General features: G+C 41.5%; 15 protein-coding genes across 15 annotated transcripts; 6 read left to right on the plus strand and 9 right to left on the minus strand.

Moving 5' to 3' along the window:
- Nucleotides 1–188: 188 nt before the first annotated feature.
- On the plus strand, nucleotides 189–1,454 carry MNN11 (alpha-1,6-mannosyltransferase; the record flags this gene model as incomplete). Its single annotated transcript, XM_003682725.1, has 1 exon — nucleotides 189–1,454. The coding sequence occupies one exon, from the start codon at nucleotides 189–191 to the stop codon at nucleotides 1,452–1,454; it is 1,266 nt and encodes a 421-aa protein (XP_003682773.1).
- Nucleotides 1,455–1,732: 278 nt separating this feature from the next.
- RBH1 (Rbh1p) lies at nucleotides 1,733–4,282 on the plus strand (the record flags this gene model as incomplete). Its single annotated transcript, XM_003682726.1, has 1 exon — nucleotides 1,733–4,282. One exon carries the CDS (start codon nucleotides 1,733–1,735, stop codon nucleotides 4,280–4,282), a length of 2,550 nt encoding a protein of 849 aa, XP_003682774.1.
- Nucleotides 4,283–4,342: 60 nt separating this feature from the next.
- Nucleotides 4,343–5,299, minus strand: ATP12 (ATP synthase complex assembly protein ATP12; the record flags this gene model as incomplete). Its single annotated transcript, XM_003682727.1, has 1 exon — nucleotides 4,343–5,299. The coding sequence occupies one exon, from the start codon at nucleotides 5,297–5,299 to the stop codon at nucleotides 4,343–4,345; it is 957 nt and encodes a 318-aa protein (XP_003682775.1).
- A 114-nt stretch (nucleotides 5,300–5,413) lies between these two features.
- On the plus strand, nucleotides 5,414–5,755 carry PFD1 (prefolding complex chaperone subunit; the record flags this gene model as incomplete). Its single annotated transcript, XM_003682728.1, has 1 exon — nucleotides 5,414–5,755. One exon carries the CDS (start codon nucleotides 5,414–5,416, stop codon nucleotides 5,753–5,755), a length of 342 nt encoding a protein of 113 aa, XP_003682776.1.
- Nucleotides 5,756–5,795: 40 nt separating this feature from the next.
- Nucleotides 5,796–6,599, minus strand: ATG27 (Atg27p; the record flags this gene model as incomplete). Its single annotated transcript, XM_003682729.1, has 1 exon — nucleotides 5,796–6,599. One exon carries the CDS (start codon nucleotides 6,597–6,599, stop codon nucleotides 5,796–5,798), a length of 804 nt encoding a protein of 267 aa, XP_003682777.1.
- A 643-nt stretch (nucleotides 6,600–7,242) lies between these two features.
- TDEL0G02000 (60S ribosomal protein uL22) lies at nucleotides 7,243–7,797 on the plus strand (the record flags this gene model as incomplete). Its single annotated transcript, XM_003682730.1, has 1 exon — nucleotides 7,243–7,797. The coding sequence occupies one exon, from the start codon at nucleotides 7,243–7,245 to the stop codon at nucleotides 7,795–7,797; it is 555 nt and encodes a 184-aa protein (XP_003682778.1).
- A 145-nt stretch (nucleotides 7,798–7,942) lies between these two features.
- COY1 (CCAAT displacement transcription factor COY1) lies at nucleotides 7,943–9,856 on the minus strand (the record flags this gene model as incomplete). The annotated part of the gene is made up of 1 exon (XM_003682731.1): nucleotides 7,943–9,856. The coding sequence occupies one exon, from the start codon at nucleotides 9,854–9,856 to the stop codon at nucleotides 7,943–7,945; it is 1,914 nt and encodes a 637-aa protein (XP_003682779.1).
- A 234-nt stretch (nucleotides 9,857–10,090) lies between these two features.
- SWI3 (Swi3p) lies at nucleotides 10,091–11,857 on the minus strand (the record flags this gene model as incomplete). Its single annotated transcript, XM_003682732.1, has 1 exon — nucleotides 10,091–11,857. One exon carries the CDS (start codon nucleotides 11,855–11,857, stop codon nucleotides 10,091–10,093), a length of 1,767 nt encoding a protein of 588 aa, XP_003682780.1.
- A 388-nt stretch (nucleotides 11,858–12,245) lies between these two features.
- Nucleotides 12,246–13,088, plus strand: KRE9 (Kre9p; the record flags this gene model as incomplete). The annotated part of the gene is made up of 1 exon (XM_003682733.1): nucleotides 12,246–13,088. One exon carries the CDS (start codon nucleotides 12,246–12,248, stop codon nucleotides 13,086–13,088), a length of 843 nt encoding a protein of 280 aa, XP_003682781.1.
- A 46-nt stretch (nucleotides 13,089–13,134) lies between these two features.
- On the minus strand, nucleotides 13,135–13,485 carry RFA3 (Rfa3p; the record flags this gene model as incomplete). The annotated part of the gene is made up of 1 exon (XM_003682734.1): nucleotides 13,135–13,485. The coding sequence occupies one exon, from the start codon at nucleotides 13,483–13,485 to the stop codon at nucleotides 13,135–13,137; it is 351 nt and encodes a 116-aa protein (XP_003682782.1).
- A 313-nt stretch (nucleotides 13,486–13,798) lies between these two features.
- Nucleotides 13,799–15,514, plus strand: CPS1 (Gly-Xaa carboxypeptidase; the record flags this gene model as incomplete). The annotated part of the gene is made up of 1 exon (XM_003682735.1): nucleotides 13,799–15,514. The coding sequence occupies one exon, from the start codon at nucleotides 13,799–13,801 to the stop codon at nucleotides 15,512–15,514; it is 1,716 nt and encodes a 571-aa protein (XP_003682783.1).
- A 95-nt stretch (nucleotides 15,515–15,609) lies between these two features.
- STE3 (Ste3p) lies at nucleotides 15,610–17,013 on the minus strand (the record flags this gene model as incomplete). The annotated part of the gene is made up of 1 exon (XM_003682736.1): nucleotides 15,610–17,013. One exon carries the CDS (start codon nucleotides 17,011–17,013, stop codon nucleotides 15,610–15,612), a length of 1,404 nt encoding a protein of 467 aa, XP_003682784.1.
- Nucleotides 17,014–17,408: 395 nt separating this feature from the next.
- TOH1 (Toh1p) lies at nucleotides 17,409–18,596 on the minus strand (the record flags this gene model as incomplete). Its single annotated transcript, XM_003682737.1, has 1 exon — nucleotides 17,409–18,596. One exon carries the CDS (start codon nucleotides 18,594–18,596, stop codon nucleotides 17,409–17,411), a length of 1,188 nt encoding a protein of 395 aa, XP_003682785.1.
- Nucleotides 18,597–18,942: 346 nt separating this feature from the next.
- ASG7 (Asg7p) lies at nucleotides 18,943–19,554 on the minus strand (the record flags this gene model as incomplete). The annotated part of the gene is made up of 1 exon (XM_003682738.1): nucleotides 18,943–19,554. One exon carries the CDS (start codon nucleotides 19,552–19,554, stop codon nucleotides 18,943–18,945), a length of 612 nt encoding a protein of 203 aa, XP_003682786.1.
- Nucleotides 19,555–19,815: 261 nt separating this feature from the next.
- SET2 (histone methyltransferase SET2) lies at nucleotides 19,816–21,879 on the minus strand (the record flags this gene model as incomplete). Its single annotated transcript, XM_003682739.1, has 1 exon — nucleotides 19,816–21,879. The coding sequence occupies one exon, from the start codon at nucleotides 21,877–21,879 to the stop codon at nucleotides 19,816–19,818; it is 2,064 nt and encodes a 687-aa protein (XP_003682787.1).
- Nucleotides 21,880–21,881: the final 2 nt, after the last annotated feature.

A 21,881-nucleotide genomic window follows, 5' to 3' on the forward strand; every position in this document is an offset into this window, starting at 1 on the left:
GGACTTAAATACTAACACCTACACGTGACCTCGAATGGCTCACTATATGTTTTTTCCTGTTTGTTTTCATTCAACAATGGCCATCAAATTTCATCAACAGGCATTGAGAAGAATTCATAATCAGATCAGGTCTCTGATCTTCGATTGCTGGTTTGCTGTTGATATTGGGTATCCTCGGGTTGATAAGAATGACGTTCAAACCGAAATCAAAGTTTAAGTCCGGGTCTAGGACGTCTAAAAACTGGCTTTCCAGATTTTTAAAGATGTGTGGCTTTCCAACGAGACTGGGTCCCTTCAGTCGTCTACAGGGTAGACTGATTGTCATTATCAGTGGGATGCTGCTGTCACTTTACCTATTGAGCAACTTGTTCACCTTCGGGCATGTAGCGCGGAGAACCTATCCAGTGGAACATGGTCACTACATCAATGAGATCCCAGCGTCTAGTTCTTTGATATATCCAGCTATTGAACACGCACCTGTGTTGAAAGAGATTGGTGTGAGAGGTCTATTTACTTTAAGAACTGATGTTGAGGGACGATCGTCTTATATCTTGAATCCATCAGATAAGCCTTTGTCCGATGATGAAAAGAAAAAGACATCTGATCAGATCCTGCTGGTGAAGAAATCGTTTTTGGATCATGGTAAGTTGGTTTACCGCAAGAGTGTTGCCACTCCTGAAATCGTTATAGTCACATTGCTTGATTTCGAGAGTTTTGACTTAGATACTATTGTCTCTGTCGTTCAAAACAGAGTCGATTACGCACAAAGGCACAAGTATGGTGTCTACATGCGTTGGATCCAAGAGTTCACACCACTTCTGGAAAATCAGGAACTACAAGCCTCTCAAGAATTCATCAAACCACTTATTATGAGGGCTGCAATTCATGCTTTCCCACAAGCAAAGTATGTGTTCTTTGTCGATCAACATTCATTGATTATGAATTTGGATTTGACATTGCAACAACATTTGCTAGATCCTTCAGTGCTCGATATGGCTTTGCTGAAGAACGTTCCTGTGACTCCAAACTCAAACATCAAGACTTATCAGCATTTTAACGTCGAAACCACAAGAATTATAATACCTCAAAGTCCAAGCGGACAATTAGATCTGTCGTCGATAGTCGTCTCCACAGACCTCTACGGTAAGGCATTCTTAGAATACATGATTGATCCTCTCTTCAGAAGTTACGACTGGGAAGGTTTTTCTTCCAGTGTGGCGCATTTTCTACAATGGCACCCACAATTTCTCGGTAAAACCGCACTCGTGATCCAGAAACTTATTGCAGCACCATTTGACGTATCCAAACCACTAGATCAAGCCACTTCCGATGATACTCTAGATGCCGTACACTACAGTCCAGGCGACTTTGTCGTGTCGCTTAAGGGCTGTAAACTAAGAGGCACCTGCGCAGCAGACATCGCATTCTACTACAACAGCATCCAGAAAAACTAACTGTACTATACATCATTATAAATTCACTACTAGGCTAATGTTCAATATTGAATCTTATTCATTAGTTAATAACTACTAAAGCGTCAGTATTCTTTTCACTGGCGCGACGCGTAAACGCGAAAAAAGCGAAAAGTATTCGTTACATAGACCATTTGACAGAGAACAAGATGAAACTTTCTTGTAATCTCTTTAACCTCATTAAATTTAATTCGAGCTTGGAAATCTAAGAATTGGTAACCGTCTGGTCATAGTTGCTTGAGGAGAGGAAAAGAACAGTAATGACTTCAGGCCAGGGATGCAGGTACTCTGGGAGAGACCTTTTGGAGACTTTGAAAAGATTGAATGGATTATGTTCAGCGTTGAAACAGAATAGGACTTCGAGTTTGGATCCAATGGCACAGTTCTGCGTCCAAACGGATGGGATGGCCAGAAATTTGCAGTTTCTGATAGAAAAGCACTTGAAACTACAATTGGATGATATTTCTGCTTTACAAAGATCGTTCTCAGACGTTCAAATATTAAACTCCTATAATGAAGTGCTGCTGACCTCGACTAAATTGATCTTTTCCGTGGAGACACCCTTCTTTAGACTCGGCAAAAGACCTGAGTTTGCCGTACATCTGGTGAAACTTTACACCATATTAACAGGGTTTCAGGGAAGCCTGGGTGTGAGAGCGACCCAATTGAGCTCTGTGATCCATGCATTCGAGTACCAGTTCAATCAGAGCTTCAATATTGCAAATTGCAACGTTCTGCGACTTGATCAAGTTCACGATCTATTGTCGCACTCGTTCGATTTGGTGTCACCGCCGCTGATTGACATTAATGATGTGACCAAACGTGATTATTTCAGGCTCTCTATGAACAAATATAACGTGGATCACCAATTGGTTGAAATACTTCAGTTTTCCAGCGGTGAATTGGCCATCTTTAAAGTGAACTTTGGCGAAATACCTAACTTAGGAGCTCCACCGTCTCAACAGCTAACGACGCTAGCTCAGGGAAATTATAATATATTGAATCTAGGAAGGACTTTGCTGTTTCCTATTCTGAGAGAGTGTGACTTGGAGATTATTAACAATCTCTCGTCGGGCACAGAGCTCAAGACCACCACAGGAAATGGTATTTGTCTTAAATTACAATGTGTCGATCCCGTGCAATGGGAAAGTCACTGGAAGATCTGCTTCAAAAGACTTTTTGATAAGAGCGATGTGATACTATTGACTCCCAGAAGCTACTCTTCAGCATCATTAGCTAAGTCATCGCATGTTTTCCAAAGCTTCAAATTGAAACATAGCAAGTTGGAAGAATTGAGACCTGCATCAAACACAGGGCTTCCATTGAAAATACCACAGCCAGCTTTGGCCGCCGAAGAAGATAAGGAGTCCGTTCAGAAGAGTCCTCCACAAGTGGTACGATCTGGCCTGAGGAGGTCGAAACCATTGAGAAGACCTTTATCCGTGTTGATGGGAATTAATGAGGAAGAAGAGAAGAAGCGTTTGATGAAAGCTCCAATTTCACCTGATAAGCAATTGACACCCCCATCCTATGAGGATCTTGAATCATTCAACTGCGAAAAGCTCCTCGAGCTTGATAAAACCATCCAGATGGAAATGTCCCCAGTATCTATGGGAAGCGCTGTGATGCAGCAGGTCAAATCGGCATCACAACATTCATCTTTGGATCAAATTGCCCCAACGTTAGGGCAGGATATAGAACTTGGCGATGAAGAGAGTGTTCTCTCACTGGATGAAGAGGACAGTCTTTCCGACAGTGGTTCCACTTTCAACCCGAGTGCCGACTTTTACAAACCGACGTTATACCGCCGGAAGTCCACTTCTCTATTAAGCTTATTCAGCAGTAAAAACAAGAAAAAATTAGTAGTGGATACAGCAGCTGCTAATGCATCAGTAACGAGTGTTACAAGCTCGAGATCGAACACTCCGTCATCGGCAAAAAGCGGCCTACCAACTTGTGCTACCACGAAGGATTTTGAACTATTGCCTCGAACAATTGATTTGAATAACGATTTGGCCATCTTTGAGAGTGAAAATATCAAGGCATCTTTGTGGGACGGGCGGCAATGGATGAAATTTGGAGCAGACTCTCTAAAGGTGAGTATTCTTAAGTCAGATGAAGATAAGACTGTTATGGTTCTATATGAGAGAAAGGATGAATCAAAGTGTATATTTGCTGCGCACATCTCCCCCAAATGGAAGTGTTCAAAGGCAGCTGCACAAGATCTCCAAATTGTCATACCCACTCAGAATTTCATTGTCAGCATTTTACCGCCAGGTAGTAATACAATAAACATGAGAAGCAGTGCGGCAGAGAAACTAAAAAACTCCCTTCAGCATTGCATAAAGGGTAATTTGCCGAGCTTCATCCCATCATCTCAAACAGCAGCGACTCTATCCAGTGTACCATCAACATTTTCGAGCCGTGGAGTCACACGTTCATCAACAGCTTTATCTGAGCTTGCAAATTTCAAAAACAAGCCAGATGCCGTTGATTCACACCTTTTGCTACCATCCGTGAAGGTCAAGATTCATAAGAAGGTCGGCGAAAAAGGTTGGCAAGCTCAAAAGATTGGTTTCATCGATATTTTCTCCCAGGAATACAAGGGATCTGCGATTGCAGTGAAATTCGAATATTTCGGCGGTAATGAAGAGACTGAGAAGCCACTAACGTTTTGCAGTCATATAAACGGCGTTCATAGGATTGGCAGAACCGGTCTCCTAGTGGCATCCGAGGGTGAAGAACGACTACTAGAGTTTATGAATAACATTGTTGCCGGTCAAGTATACAAATTGATCAAACCGTTCTGATAAACCTTTATAAAATGTAACGATACCCATAATAGAAAGATATTTACAAGAATTTTTTATTTATTTGTAAGCTACAATTCCAGCAGCGTGTATGTTTCTTCTAACATCACGCTTGTCAACATCATGTGTATCTTCAACTTCACCCCATCTGTCTGTTTGATGTATGATTTCTAAGGTAGCAGCTTGAGCAACAGATTCCATTGTCGACGTAAGACCCTCGGCCGATTTGTCCAGCGCTTTATTTTGTAAGAGTAGCACTCCACAAATGAAAGATTTGGTGGTTAGCACTGTCTTCTCGAAGATTGCTAGATCCCATAAGGATAAGGACTCCAAGAATTTCTTTGCTGCTTTTCTTGTTTCATTAGTTTGACTGTTACCTCTGAGTCCATCGACGTCTGCATCTAAAACTCTCAATTTGATAGGTGAAGTGCTATATTGACCCAAAAATTTCTCTACTGACGCAATGATTGGTAGGTAACGTTCATCCTGTGCTTTCCTCAAAGCTCCTTCGAATTCAGCTTGCGGGCAAAACACTAGCAAAGTATCTGTGTCCAAGTAACGTAGTAAGTCGTTGGCAATATGCTCACGGTCACCACCAATTTTTGCCCTCATCTCAGGATCGCTATCTGGTTTATTCACATTTTCCAGGTCTATACAACGTGAAACCAATGAAGTCAATGGTAAAGCATGGGTTTTAATTGCCAGACTGGGCAAATTTGTCCATTCTTTCTTTAAAAGCATCGCCAGCAAACTTCTCCTCTTGTCGACAGCTAATGCGTTCCCCAATGGGGTCAAAACAGTCTTGGAATCCAATTGCACTAGAAACTGTGATCCATCATCCTTTAACGATACCTTTTCCCAAAATTTTTCACCAGTTTTTGCCAATCTGTTTGTTTCTGTCTTTAAGTTGTTCTCTGTGCTACCATCCACACCCAAAGGAGATGCTTGTGTAGCTAGAGGTCTAAGGCTCAATCCAGGCCTTGCCGCAGTATTATACCTAGTGAAGAGCCTCAACATGCCTCTTTTTCTCTGGAGTTTTGCAAATATCGATTAGAGTTATAGAGTGAAATTTCAATATAATGAAAATACTAAACCTTGACAACCAGTAATGAACAAAGTATAAAAACAAGGATGTCCAACCTACCAATAATTCAAGAGCTTACGACTAACCTGAGGTCTTCTAAAGCACAATTACAATCAGTTGAACAGCAATTAGCTCTTTTAGAGAGACAAGAGAAACTAGCCAAAGTGGTTACAGAAGAGTTGAAATCATATGGAACCGATAAAGTATGGAGGTCTTGTGGGAAAGCTTTTGTCTTACAAGACAAATCTAAATACGTTGATGACTTGAAGCATGACGAAACTGTCGTTAAGGAGCAAACCAAGACATTGGAGATAAGAAAGAATTACTTGGAGACGACTGTTGAAAAGATAGTAGATAACCTACGATTAGCAGCAGGCAATCAAAAGTGAAATTATCTTGTATAGAAAAGAAAAATAGCTTATCATCTAATCACACAGCACTATACCCACCTCTATGAGAAGAGCTACCACCAAAGATCTTGGATGTGACTTCCTTAACGAAAGCTGGTAGTGATGTAACCAATTGCATTAGGCGTTCTATAAACTCTTCACGGAAATCCTGATAAGATCCACCTCTGGTGTTAACATAGGCCGTTACTATCAGATAGATCAATGTAAACAACATAGCATAGGTCAGCAGCCATGTAAACCAAGAAGTTCCCTTTTTCTTATCCTTTTTATCGTCTTGAGGATGTTTACCAGAGGGAGCTTTATCGTCATTTCCACCATTATCATCTTTCAAGCATCCAGAAGGACCCTTGACGTTCAAACGAATTTGTTTATCTTGCCACGTATTGGAAGTAATCTCATCGTTCTTCATATTTGTATCACACTCAAAATCAATCTGTGCGTTAAAAGTGTCAGCACCCCATTTCGAGCCCAACAGACTCACACGTAGCTTGCCATCAATCTCCTCCACAGCATTATTAATTTCTCGAGAGAAATCAATTGCCTGTGTCAATAATGCATCCTTTCCAGGTAATGTCACATAGGTCACCCCACACAATGTGTCTTTCTCATCACATCCAGATGGAACAGTAACTCCAGAATCTTCACATGGATCAAACCACCATTCTTCTTTAGTTTTACTGGGAGGAGTATCTCTTTCAACAGAGCCAGTTATAGCACCAGGATTCAACCTGTATTTTTTCAAAATGTCATGTTTACCACATTCCAACCCATTTACAAGGCCCAAATTTAACAACGTCGCTATAATCACAGTCTTCAATATCATGATACCCTGTAAAGCTGTTCGATCGTGCGATATTGGCCCCTTATGTCCAATTAAGTCCTACTTCTCTGCTCTTATTCCTCGTCATTATCCTATAGATACTTGACAGTTAGGTTTCAGTCTATGAAATATAGGGCTATGGCTAGCCCTGATTCTTAATCGCAAGCCCTGACTGTTGGGCCCTAAGACCTATCAAGCCCTAAAGAGCCCTAATCATATGCCCTAGTGTGACTGTTTCCACCCGTGCCTCCCAATTCAATCCGTGCATCTTGACAAAATTCTGAAAAATTAGAAATTTCAGAAATAAAAATGTGCGTCGTTATCTCTTGCGTCTCCAATTTTTGTCAGAATTTTTCAATCTCCCCCTAGCATGCGGGTAGGAACGGCATGGCTAGGCTAGTGGCTAGGCTGGATCTCTTCTGTCTAGCCGAAGGTCGCCAGAGGGAGTAGGCCTAACGCTAGGCTCAAGCTTCCCACTGAACCCTGCCTAGCTCACCTCTCTTACTCTGCCCAGAGACCCATTCCACTGGATCCAACCCATACGGTTGTGCAATGGTAAGTTTTGAAATATCGAAACGTTTAGAAAGGTAGTAATATACAATTACTAGCGAATTCGTAAGGTTAACCAAGAACTGACAAAGGAAAAATGGCTAGATACGGTGCTACCTCTACAAACCCAGCTAAGTCTGCTTCTGCTCGTGGTTCCTACTTGCGTGTTTCTTTCAAGAACACTAGAGAGACAGCTCAAGCTATTAACGGTTGGGAATTGCAAAGAGCTCAAAAATACTTGGGACAAGTCTTGGAACACCAAAGAGCTATTCCATTCAGAAGATTTAACTCTTCCATCGGTAGAACTGCTCAAGGTAAGGAATTCGGTGTCACCAAGGCTAGATGGCCAGCAAAGTCTGTCAAGTTCGTCCAAGGTTTGCTACAAAACGCTGCAGCTAACGCTGAAGCTAAAGGTCTAGACGCTACCAAGTTGTACGTTTCCCACATTCAAGTTAACCAAGCTCCAAAGCAAAGAAGAAGAACTTACAGAGCTCACGGTAGAATTAACAAGTACGAATCTTCTCCATCTCACATCGAATTGGTCGTTACTGAAAAGGAGGAAAACGTTGAGAAGGCTGCTGAAAAGAAAGTGGTTAGATTGTCTTCCAGACAAAGAGGTAGAATTGCTGCTCAAAAGCGTATTGCCGCTTAAGTAGCGAAAGCATTATGATCAACTCTGAGTAATTTTTCCGCTGTATAATTTAACAACCTCACCTTTTTTCTGTGTACCTCTCTGATAGGTGTTCAGTGCTACTACAATATATCAATTGAAGTTTAAAAATATAAACTAATTATCATTAAACGTTGTGGTTCTGAACTAATCTTGAAGACCCTGTCGATGACTGTACAATACCGACTTCCGGCGTCATGTAACCACTTAAATTGATTACATACACGCTCATCATCAAGATGAGACCATGTATACCAATGCAATACAATAGGAATGCCATTCTTGTCACTTTATTCGCGAGAATTATTCTAGCGAAACTCAAAAACAACTTTTCCCATAAGGACAATCTGTTCCTCTTGTAATACTCTAGTTCTTTCTTCTTCAAAGTGTTCAAAGGATTAATTGAGTCTTCATATATTTGCGAATATTGAGCCTCTGTATCAACATCGGCTACAGATGCGTCTCCGGTGTTACCGCTGTATCGGGAGAGGTAGCGTATACGTTCATAAAGTTTGGTATTATCTGTCTTTAATTTGGTCATTTCACTTTTCAATTTGTTCTTATCAGTGCCAAGTTGCCTTAATTGCTTCTCCAACTCAGTATTTCTGCCACGTAGTCTATCACGTTGCTTGGTGATAATGGGTAAGATCGTATTGTTGCCGAAATTTGTGGGCATTTCAGATTCTTCGGGAATCCCCGCAATGGAACTTGTGGGAGATAGTCTGCCTGAGCGGTTATTTATTTGTCTTGTCGCTCCGGACATCATGCTTGCTGTATCATTAAATTTTTGATCGACCTCTTCGACTTTATCAAGATCTTCTTCGAGTTTTTGGTTTAAAGCCTCTGTCTTTGTTACTCTTTCCTTTAATTCGACTAATTGCTTTTGTAAAGAGATGTTTTCTTCCTCTCTGTCGGCCAGTTTCCCTCTAAGTTCAGCCAGGTTACTTTGCAATTTCTTGTTCGCAGAGATTATGCCAGATTCAACTTTATTTTGAGCATTGTCATCGCCATTTTCTTCATCATCCTGGTCCGTACCAAATTCAATTCTCTTCAATGCTGATAATTCTTCCTTTAATTGAACATAGTCGGAGTAGTTATCCAGTTTCATCCTGATTGATTTGATCTCTGATTTATAAGAATCGGTCTCTGCTTGTAGTGCTGCTAATTGCTCAGTTAACTGCTTCTCAATTTTCTTATGCGATTGATGTTCATGCTCTGATGTTGCACTCAACAAAGCATTCTCACTTTCCAATTGCTTGATCTTCGTGTCCCTGGATTGCAATTGTAATTCCTGTTCCGCATTGCTTGTAGCTTTAGTCAACGCAACATTCAACTCTTCGTTCCTTTTCTCTAACTCGAAATTTCTGGACTGGGCAGTTTCCAACTCTTGCTCCAATAGATTATGCTCAGTGACATTTCCTGAAGTCTGATCTTTACCTTCATTTGAAACACCTTTCTCTAATTTTTCCAACTGGCTCATTAATTTTGATTCTCTTTCTTCCCAATTACGTTGTTTCTCCTCCCATCTCGAATTCACTTCCTGTTCCTTAGCAGTTAAACGTTTTACTAAGGTTACAGCTGAGTTTTGTTCCAAATCCAATAACCTCGATTTCAAATTTTCATAATCTGCATACTTGGCCAATTTATCCTCCAGTAACTCGATCTGTTCTCTTAAAGCCTTTGAGTCATCGGTTTTGCCCAATTTCTGCAAAGAATTCTGCAACAGTGGTTTAGGATCCGGTGCTTCTGCTAATTTCCCATAAAGATCCAACAAAATCACCTCAGAACTCTTGGACCTCTTCGTTAAGCTATCAATCTCTTGTTGATAATGTTTAATGATCTTATTAACATTTGCCAATTTCTCTTCGGAGGCCAATTTCTTGAATATCTTAGTCTCAGATGCCAAATTTTTCCTCGAGTCCAGGAATTGAGTCTCTTTCTCCTTCATATCAATGACATCTTTATCCAGCTGCTTCTGCAGAGTGGTCAAATCGGCCTTGGACCAAAGTTCCAACGCATGCTCATACACAGAAAGGTCCATTCTTGACACTTGCAGACTCTAAAGCCCAGCAACCAACACACTCGACTCGCTGAGGCACCAAATACCTTATATGTTGAATGCTCGTATGGGTCTTCAATTCGGGTTAAGAAGTTGAATGCGATGATAACATGAATTTTCACGTGATCTCAATTATTGTTACTAAGTATTACACTGACATACCTACATATGCTTGGGTTGGCGCGCATGTCTACTATTACATGGTTCAATTTTATTCTATGCAGACCAGTATCTGTAAAATTGTGGTGCTTCAATGGAAACCGGTTTAACTTCATGTTCAGATTTTGCCCCGGTCTTTTCCTGCGATGGAGATGCTGCGTCATCATTTGGAACACCAAATGCTGAGCCTATGCTCATCTTTGGTGGGTTTGCGAGGAGTTGTTTGATTTCCGAAAGATGATTGGCTAATTTATCTTTATCGTCGAAGAGTTCCATAGATTTTTCGAGCTTTTCATATACGGTACGTGAATGTTTGGCAAACGCGAGCCGTTTTACCAATGCATCTTCCTGTTGTCTTTGTAGTGCTTTTTTGTCGAGTTCCAATGCTTTTTCGATTTTGTCAAGGAATTTTAGTTTGACTTCTGTCTTGGCCAGCTGAACTTCGACCAATTCGTTGGCGATGGCATTCAATTGCCTCTCTTCATTAGTTGCAAAAATATGTGAACGGACTCCTAATGATGCCAGAGCGATCTCTGAACCTTCTTTTGTCTCTTCGGCTGATGATTCTGTCTTTTTGTTGTCCAAATCCTCCATTGCCTTTAAAGCTCTGCCTGTCATCTGTTGAACCACTTTGGGGTCCACAAGCCCAACTAAAAACGCTATTGTGGACATCACCGGGTTCTCACTTTTGGAGTACGGAAGATGAGGTGCATATTTCAATGGTCCCAAATCCGAATTGTCTTTGTCTCCATGTAAAAACCTATCTTCTATGGGTAGTTGTAAAAACTTTAATATGCATTGTTCTGGGGTTTTGTTATCGATTTCTTTAGCAACTTTATACCAATCGGAGCCGTATTCTTGCAGTCCTTTTAACAATTTTTGCAATTCTTCTCTTGTCCATTGTACGCTTGTATCTTCCAGTACTTTTGCCCTCTTGACCGGGTTTGGGGAAGATTCCTGATCTTCAACGCCATTGACCTCTGACTCTTGCTTTACATCTGTTTCGTCTGGTTTCTCATCGGGCTCAGCCTGATTACTCATCTTTCTCTTCCTCTCGTGCAAATACTTATGCAACGCACTATTATCGTTATTTGTGTCCATCATCTTCTTTAATTTCGCCATATCCGGCAGTTGAACAGATGGCTTATAACTCTCAAAGGGGAAAAGCCCTCTTGGTGCATCATGTCTAGTGGAAAACTCACCCGTGAAAGGTGGTTCCACGTTCTTTGGTAACAACTTGGCATCCACCTGGTAATTAATCAATCCCCATTTCATCAAAAACTTGTGTACCCTATAGATCGCTGCAGCGTCACCACAAACGTTCCTTCTAGCCGCAGTGACACCAAAATACTCATTAGGGTTCAATCGGTAGGCATTGACCATGAAATTACGATATTTCACATAAACCTGTGGTGTCTTGGACGCTACACGGTTCGTAAAAAACTCTGGCAACGATTGTTTCTCGATAAGATGAATCTTGCGTAGATCAAACCAACGGGCATAATTGGGAATCACAATTTCATGCGATTGCGGTATCACAAGCTCATTTTCCTCTTGTTTCACCGGCTCTTCATCTATTCGTGGCTCTTCTCGTACCGCTGTGTCTGGTTTTTCCATATTCTCCGTATTCTCCGGATCTTCCGACTCTGACATTGCTTCATCCTCATCCCCAAACAATTTTTCATCACTTTCTTCCTTCTTTTCAACCTCCACACTAGAATCTATAGGCTTTTCAGTGGTCTCTACGCTCTCACTTACCGAATTTTCCCCATTGGCCTCCGAATTGGCGTTAGCTTCCGGTTCAAACAAGCTGGGACTCTCCATCGCAATTAGTACTTCCCTAAATGCTTCAATTCCCACCAGGAACCCAACTACGCCCTCTAAAGTCTCAAAATATAGCCTTATTATTGTTATATTAATGGTTTATACTAGTTAAAATTAAGTCTTAGAGGACGAAACGTAAAGAGTGATCAGCATATTGCTGTCCGAAATGCCCATGGTAGATTCGGACAGCACCCAATTGTCCGGAGTCACCATGGATGTGTCCGAACCGTGGCCGGACAGCGAAGTTGTCTTTAATTAACCATTCTATGGAGGCTTTGGCAAGTTGAAGAATGCTTGGAGATCTAAAAGATCTATCGTTTTAAGCTGTCTATCAAGCTGTTTGGCTAACGTACAGTAACTGTTGTAAGACGTCTAGACCATTGGAAAGATGCTGTTGTCGATACACTCGCTCCTATTGACCGTTATAACACTTCTGGCTGGATTTGTTGCAGGTGATGCCCAAGTTGTTAAGCCAAAGGCCAACTCTGAATTCTCTGGTAGTAGTGGTACTATTAGTATCGAAATTCAGTGGATGGATAATAACGCGTATCCTCCGTTCGATAAGATTGATCATTTTCTATTTCAGTTACAGAACGGTCCCAACTCTAATATCCAAAAAGTCAAAGTCTTGAAAGATAATGTTTCTCCAGATGATGTTGAACAAGGGGATGACGGGACTTATAGCTATACGGTGGAATTTGATTCTAGTATTACAGGTGATGGACAATACTATATTCAAGTTTTTTCGGCACTCGACGCTGACAACAAACAATATACCATCAATTACTCGCCCAGATTTGAATTGACCGACATGAAAGGAACCACTACAGTTACTTTCACTGATACTACCCAACCTGTGGGTCAAACTAGAGCTCAAACGGGTACGACTGCTGCTAGTGTCGATACACGTTCATTCACATTGCAATATACACAACAAACTGGTATTTCAAGATTTGCACCAATGCAAATGCAACCAGTCACGAAGATAACTGCCACGACTTGGACCAGAAGATTCGCTACGAGTGCGGTCACTTACTATTCTTCGCTCATAAACTCCTTACAACAGGAAACTACTCTCACGCCTGGTTGGTCCTATACACTCCCCAGTGGCATGAATATGGCTACACCAGCACCTTATCCATCAGACAACGGTGGCTGGAAGGATCCTAAGGAGAGACAAAGTCTCTCAACAAGAAAGATCAACTTGCGTAAAAGGGCTTTTATCAAATAGAATACGCAAAACCTTTGTATACATATGGACTATATAGTTAAAATCGTTAATAGATTTCTGGGAATTTCTTACTTAGCTGTTGTAAAGTCACAATACCTTCTATACTGATCTGTTCGTTCTCCTTCAAAACACATGGAACAGCATCCAATACCAAAAACTCAGTATCACCACTATCGCTTGAACGACATACAAATTCATGCCACGAACCACTCTCGAACTGCTTATTCATAGACACTCTTACATTGGTCAATGTGATCATTTCACCACCATCTGTCGGCGAACTCAACACAAGCGTATTCTCTGAAGGATGCGACTTAACCTGTGCAATGAGCCTGAACACAGGGTGCAAATTCTGAGCTATCTCACGGGGATCGATCCTTGGTGTCTCACTAGCCATTGTTTCTCAACTGGATATGTGGTAAAGTATTGGACAAGAACGCGTTTTTATTCAGTCGCGTCATATAGAGGGTTACTTCATACAACACATCAGTGGTCCAAGAGGCATTACGAAGACGATAGTGGGCCGGCTGAGTCGCTAAGTAGCCTAGTTGAATGGTTTTATGACCGATGGCTGGTTTCGTAATTGGCGACTCTATAATGACCTGTGGCTGCCAGGACCCCTAGATAAGAGACTTTAGCTTATCAAGAGTAATTTTAATCCTTTAATCACCACTTTAAGATAGTCAAATTTGCTTTAAATTGTATTATAGATGGCTATTAGACTAGAGGATAAGTCTTTGGAGTCTGGAAGAAAGTGCTCTGGGTTGAAGAGACACTGGAAGTTGTTGGCTGCGTTGGGTTCGGTACTAGCATTAGGTACTATTCTCACTGGTGAGACTTCAACAAATTCGCTCGCTGAAAAGAGTTCTAGATGTGGCAAGGTTGAACCTCTTGTGCCAAATTTCAATCGCTCGCTTGATTTGATCTTACACGACCCTGAATTTAAGAAGTTCTCTATCGAGAAGCTTTCAAAGGCTATTCAGATTCCTACTGAAATTAAGGATGTCAATCCACAACCAGCAGATGACCCTGAATATTATGCCGAGTTTTACAAGTTTCATGGGTTTTTGGAGAAGACCTTCCCCTTGGTCCACAAGAATTTGAAGGTTGAGAAAGTTAACGAGTTGGGACTTTTGTACACTTGGCAGGGTTCTGAAGAGGATTTGAAACCTGTTTTATTCATGGCCCACCAAGATGTGGTTCCAGTGAACAGAGTTACATGGGACTCGTGGGAGTACCCACCTTTCTCAGGTCATTACGATGAAGAGACCGATATCATTTGGGGTAGAGGTTCAAATGACTGTAAGAACTTGTTGATTGCAGAGTTGGAAGCTATTGAGCAACTCTTGGACGATGATTACAAGCCAAAGAGAACCATTTTGTTGTCCTTTGGTTTTGATGAAGAGTCAAGCGGGCTCTTGGGTGCTCAGACTTTAGCACCTTTCATCGAAAAGCGTTACGGAAAGGACAGCATCTTTTCCATTATCGATGAAGGGTTCGGAATCGCTCCAGTGGACAAAGGTGTTTATGTTGCTTCTCCAATCAACGCTGAGAAAGGTTACGTCGACGTTATTGTGACTGTCAATGGTAAAGGTGGTCACTCTTCAGTTCCGCCAGAACACACCACCATTGGTGTTGCGGCAGATCTTGTCACTGTCTTGGAAGACCATCCTTTTGACCCTGATTTCCAAATTGACAACCCAATCTTTAGCTTGTTGACCTGTGCAGCTGAACACTCGAACAAGGTTCCTAGGCACTTGAGGAATCACATTATCAAGGCGCCAAAAAGTAAGTTGAGTAGTAAGCTTCTGCAAAAAGCTTTGATGAAGGATTCGAGGTTCCGTGACTTGATTAGAACCACCAGAGCTGTTGATATTTTCAACGGTGGTATCAAGGCAAATGCTCTACCTGAAGTAACCAGCTTTTTGATTAACCACAGAGTTGAGATTCACTCATCTGTGGAGGCTACAGTGGACCAGGATCTACAATACGCCGAACAAATCGCCAAGAAATACGGTTACGGTTTGCACCACAATGGTGAGTTCATCATTCCAGCTACTGAACTCGGCTATATCGACATTAAGGTAGTTAAGTCCTTGGAGCCGGCTCCAGTCTCTCCAAGTTCGGGGCCAGTCTGGGAAATTTTGGCAGGTACCATTCAAAACGTCTTTGAAAATGGTGTTTTCGTTAACCAAGACGATGCTGAATTGTATGTCTCTACGGCCCTGATGTCTGGTAACACTGACACCAGATATTATTGGAATTTGACAAAGAACATTTACAGATTTACGGCTTCTATCGCTGACGGTACTGTGTTGAAGACAATTCACTCTGTAAACGAACACGTCAATGCCGATAGCCATTTGTCGGCCATTGCGTTCATCTACAACTACATTGTGAATGTTGATGAATACGCCAAGCAGTAAAAAAACTAAAAGACTCGTATATTGATATTAACGGTTCGTAACTTTCAAAATTTGAAAAGTAGCGGCAACCACTGTTATATTTGGTACCGCATTTGTTATCTGTTAGAAATTGGAGACAATGTATATGTATCAGTCTTGGAATCATCCAAACTTGATTGAGTTTCAAATGTATGAGGATTGTATTCAGCCAGCCCATCATTTCTCTCAAGATCACATTGTAATCCGTTCGTCTTGCTCAGTGAAAGTTGAGATAGCCCGTCCAACGACACGCTGTCCTCGTCTACAGTTTGTTCCGAGAAAAATGGCATGAACGTATTGACCACATCAGTGTTTTCTTCCTCAGGTGTGTAGAGGTTCCTGACTTTACTTCTTCCAAACAGTTTTCTTTCTCTCCTTCTCTCGTTCCTCTTGGTATCATAAGGGGTCTTATAATCCAGGACAAAATTAGCCTTTGATTGCGGAGTAGTTGATGTGTAATACCCAGAGGTCTTTTCACCAGAAGAATCCGAAGAGAATTCGGAAGTGGAGATTTTTCCCAGCAACTTGTTGATCTTTCCCTCTTTGTTCTTTTGGATTGAATTGTTGATGAAGTCGACGATAAAGCCCAGCTTGATGTAGCGCAGAAAGTTTGCATACATGTGCAAAGCATCTGCACCCAATCCAAATATGAAAAACACTAGATATGACATCGCAAGATACAACCAAAGGGTCGCCAAAGTCTTTCCTGCATCATACTTGGGTATGATATTCCAGAGGGCCTTTAAATGAGTCTCTTTAAAACTGTAATGACCGTTATAATGCTTGACATCTCCGACAACCCCATAAATCGAAAGAGGTAACATGATCAGTATCACAACGGAGCAGAAAATCAGTAATCTTGCAAACCTAGTCAAATTTAATCTCGAATTGGTACAATGTAGGATATCGCCAACGTCTTTCCTCTTCTTGAAAAATATGAAAAGCACCATAGAAGCATATACTGCCCCGACCAGTGAGGCTAAGAAAGGCCACATGGTGTAGAAAACTGTTGTGGCCCAAGTCGGAGACATGAGATTAATACATCCGTTGTAACGAGCGATGCCAAACCTATAAGTCTGAGCAAAATACGACAACCCCATAACCACAACTGGGGGAACAAGGCACATAGCCAAATCCCTGCATATCTTTCTGCAAGAAGTAGCCTCTAGCAACACAGAATCCGCCTTCAAAACAGCATGCAAATTGTATGCAATACTACTAACAGCACATGAAATCCCAACGGAAGCTCCAACCTGTAATTTAGTTACAATATCACACCAACCTTTTCCATCCCACCTAGTCATAAAATCATCACCGCTCCAAATTGCTGCACTCACAATAAATGAAATATCCATAACCAAAAGCCATATAATTAATATCATCGCTGGCACATTTTTACTCTGTGTATGCCAGGCCATTGGGGGGATTAGCAGCAAGACTGCGATCGAAAAAAGACCCAAAATAGTCGACTGATAAGACATCTTGCAGCCTTGAACAATAACCTCTAGCATTCTTGTTCCATCACATCATTGCAGTTTTATATCACACACGCAGTAACACGCAGGGACCCTTGCTGTTTCAATTGTATTTCCATTGATAGAGTTCTCCACGCTCTATTACTCTCGATGCCATTCGAGGCCCTAAATGTTCATTCTTGGAGCTGATACTTCTTACCCAATTGGTGTTCTAATAGATTTCTTGTCGCATCGCCTCTTATTAAAAGTGAAAAATTAAAGGTGACAGAAATTAATTTACTGACACTTCAAACCTCAAACAGCAGTAATCAGTGGTGAGGTTGGCCATTGTAGAGCTTATTGGGAAGTCTTGCGTGAAAGTTGTTTTATAGTTATACGTAGCTCTATGAATAGTGTAGGACTCAGATCATAAAGACTTGTGTCAGAGCTGTGAATAGGGTGAAAAGATAGTACCACAGTCCGTTGGTCTTAGTTGAGATTGAGAATCCTGAGGATTTGGCCGATGTCGATGGGGCTGTGGCCGAGATCGTCATCAGAGCGCTGGAGTATGTCTCGTCGGTGGAAATCTTGGAGAAGATAGTGTCGATGTCGCTGTGCGTGAGTGAGGAGTCAAACGTCGTAGAGTTAGATAGGAATGTAACAACGTTACCAGCAGAATCGAAGATCACACCACCTTTCATGGAACTTTCGGTGTCTCTTGGAATGTAACCGTAGGATTGGATACCTGTTCCCAGGATCTCAATACCCTGGAAAGTGTGGAAAGTAGAGTAAAAGTGATCGCGTTCTGTACCGTTCATGACCTCAAAGATGTCGAATTCACCACATCCGCTAGCCCAGCAGGAGCAGTTTGCATTTGTTGGGTATTGGGAAGTTCTTGGAATGTGGTCATTTAGAAGCCAGATAGCGGGCATATCGTAGTAGCTGAAAGAAGAACTGTTCGCTTGCGACTCCCTTGGCATTTCGAAATCGAAGAGGAACATCTTTGTTACACCACCGAACCCATAATAAGCTGGAATGCCACTACGGTAAACACCACAGTCCTTATTTAGACCCGATTTGGGACATGATACGTTTGAGAAGATCACAAATTCCTGGTCTGATGTGATTTCATTATCGTCTTTTAATAGAGTGGCCGAGGAAGCTTTCGAAGTACCATCGGAATCCGCATAGGTCAATGCTTTGCCGAGACACTTAGAGTCATCACCTGCTCCTGTCAAAAATGTAACGTTCTCACCGGTCTGACTAGTAGAATTGTAGTAAGCACGACGGGTCCAATCGCTCGAGGAATCGGAGTCACTTATCACAAATGAAGGAGAATCGTAAAACGCAAATTGGTTTAATTTTAGAGGACCACGGAAATGAACTGATAGGTAATCGGACACAGGGGCATTGGTACCAGAGAACCATTGTTTATCTGCAACTTCACACGAGCAATCATCGCTGTCAATCTTAGAGAATTTCTTGACGGGCGTAAAAGTACCTGCAAATCCAACATTCGAAAAGTCAATCTTATCATATGCCTGTACTTCAGCATTGGCCACTTGCAAAAGGGCAGATACTATTGATACTAAGCAGACGGGGACTAGCATCTTTGAATTCTTGATCTGATCGACACTAAAAAAATCAAGCCAAGACAAATTTAGATTGCCAAGAGTGTTTAATACTTCAAGGAAGGAAGCAGACCCTAGCTTGCATGGTGTTTTAAAAATAACAAAGAAAACTTGTGTCCTGCCACTTACACAGCCCGGATGGGATGCATTAATTCAGTTCAGATGCAGATTGGCTGCCTTCGAGAATTTCAAATATCTCTCAGCAACATCATTTGCCAAAGCTTGGCATTTTCGAGTTTTTGTGCCCCTCGGTGCACAGAAACTCGCGCACAATTGGAGGTCTCGAGGAATAAAAAATGAGCCTCGACGATCTATCTAATGGAGCTTACCTGGGCTTGTAAGCGATGACGGCGAGTACTGTAGTCACTGAATAAGTCACGATACCGAGGAGGGACCATTGGGTCCATTTTTTGTAGTGATCTCTTTTAACTCCGTGTGACTCGATAATATCGGAGGCAACCTGTCTGAGAAATTGGTTCCTGTAATCTTGTAGATTGTATTTAGGACAGTCCTTATGGTCCTTTGGATCGTCCAAAACTGTGGTTTTCTCGTTAACACGATCAATCTCTTCAATGGTACTCTTGTCTAGCGTTATGTTAGAAGCATTAATCCTTGATTGGAACTCGTGGTTACTTGGTAATTCTTCTAATGCTATTTGAGCATGCGTTGGCTCGTGATTCAAATGCCATTGGGTATACAAATAAATAACCAGGTTGCAGAACCATAGTAAAGGTATAAAAAATCCTGCAAAAAATCCTCGAGGGATCCATCCTCTATATTTTGTACCAATATTACAGGAGTGGCATTCGCAGATGTAGTAGTTGTTTTCATCCTCAAGAGAGGGTGCCATCATTCTTTGGTTGTTATGGTCGTTTTTCGCCAAATTATGTCTGTCGCCTAACATTTTTTGTATGTTTGTTGATGCAGTACTAAACATTAAATAAACAGAGAACAAAGTTAATCTAGTAATAAACTCCCGCTTTATATACCAATGTATTACCATCTGCAACAGGCTCAAACATCTTCAAAAGTGTTTAAAGTTTGTATTCGATGCTTTCAATTACATAGTCGATGTGTCAAGAAATATCATGTATTTTTCCTAAACGGGCGATAACAATTTTAAGCTGGCGCGACACTCTTCCTTCAAATTGTCCATACACAGGTTGCCCTATGGCATCGAATGAAACGTCTAGTTCAGCTAATGCTTGTGACTTCGACTCTTCTTCTTCTGAAGGATTTTTTCCATGTATGATTGTGTGAATTGCTTAACCTTGGCACGCTTTTCCTTCGTAGGTTCATCGGGAGGCGATCTTGTCACATCTTTTTTTAATTCCTTCGAAGTTAGAATCTTGACGATATCTCTAGCACATTGTTTGGCGCTGTCGTGTGATATTTGTTTGTCATGTTCATACTTTCGTAAGAGATTTGGAACTAATGAGGCAAAAAATTTATTCCATTTGTGCTCCACATGATTCGTTTGACTTTGCTTCTTCTTCTTTAACTTTCTATCTTCCTTTTCCTTCTCCGCCTTTCTTGATTCTTCCCTTTCCAGTTCTCTTTGTCTATTGGCCTCTTCGATTATCTTCATTAAATCATTCTTCTTTTGATTCTCCATCTCTAGCTTATCTTTCAAAGCACGAAGCTCTTCCTCCTTCACCTTTTCAATCGCTTCCTTCTCCATATCCATTCTTTTCTGCTTATGCCTCTCATATTCTTCATCGTCAAGTCGTGGCCTCTTGGTTCCATTTACACCATTTCTTCTCGTAGGACCATCCCACTTTGAGTAGGGCTTCTCATTAAAGGTCTTGGAGGACCCTGTAGGAGGTGTATGCAGTTTTGTTTTCTTTTGCGCGTTATAGTACATCGGTTTACCATTTTCATGGACAACTTCCCATCCGGGTGGTAACCTTATCCTTCGTAAATCAACTTTCCGATTAGATGCTTCTTTGATATCTTTCTTATCTATACGCTTGTAAGTCTCGAAATCGTTCCATTTTGCCAGTAGCTTTTCACATTCCTCAGCCAACGGCTTCTGCTTGTCCTGCAAACGCAATATCTCTTTATCGATTTGAGATGAAGTGATACCATTTTTCGTAGTCTTTGGTAACGCTATCAAGAAATCAACTATCCTCTTTTCCACTTCAAGATCACCTTCAAACATTTTCAGCAATTTCAACATACATGTATAACCATGCAATTTGATAACCTGATGATGTAATGTCTCGTCTTGAATCTCATAAAGCCTGTTGAACAACTTTTGGGCAATTAATTGGTCATCTACCTGTAAAAGGACACTCATAACTTTAGTCACATCGTGCGGGCTTTCACAACCGGCCGGTTGAACGGATTCAACAAACTCAATGTTGAAGTTGTTATCCACAGCCTTCTCAATTTTAAGACCCTGACTCTTTTTCATCTTGATCCACTTCTTCTCCATCGCACTGCTAACTCCCAATGCATCTGCGATATTTTGCGGCAGCAGAGAAGCAGCATCAGTCTGTGTCTTACCACCCAAAAATCCTATACAATTTGGCTCGTCACAATAACATTTCTGTGCGGTTGCACCGTATCTGTCCACATTGTAGTCGAAAGTAATCTCTTCACCCTTCAAAATCTTTCTATTTGCAAAGATACCCATCTTCAACTTTCCGGCAACCACCCACTTATTCACATATGCGTTAGGATTGCAGGAATGATTACAGAATCTCGCCAAGGACCCCTTCATCGTGGCATCAATGAATTCGCCATTTTGTAACATCATGAAATAAAAATGCTTTAACTTCTTCTGATCATACTCTACAAGTCTCTCTCGAAACTCTTCCTCTTCAATCACTTCACCCATATACTCATAAATAAATTGATGTGCTTCGATATCAGTCTCTGCCCGGACCCCATATCCCTTCATCTCGGTCTGGAAAACTGCAATATCCGCATACTGTCTCTTCTGAAAGCGCTGATTCTGACAGTCATCACCGCAAGATCCACAAAGTCCATTGACACACTCGATAAGGGTGAGCCTATTAATACAATCGGAATCCTCATCACACGCCCTATTTACCCCCTCACTGAAATCTTCAAAACAATCACACTCCATGAATTCATTATTCTTTGCACTTCCAAGCCTCTTAGAAGCGTAAAGACATTCATTTAAGCTGACAAAACTGGCCAACGCCTCTTCCGTTTTATCCTCAAAAGTATCGAATATTTTGCGGGCCGGTTCTGGAGGGACACTCTTTGGTGGCGAAATAGACCTCGAAGTCATTG

This window comes from Torulaspora delbrueckii, chromosome 7 (assembly GCF_000243375.1).
Source record: "Torulaspora delbrueckii CBS 1146 chromosome 7, complete genome".
NCBI classification, from domain to species: domain Eukaryota; kingdom Fungi; phylum Ascomycota; class Saccharomycetes; order Saccharomycetales; family Saccharomycetaceae; genus Torulaspora; species Torulaspora delbrueckii.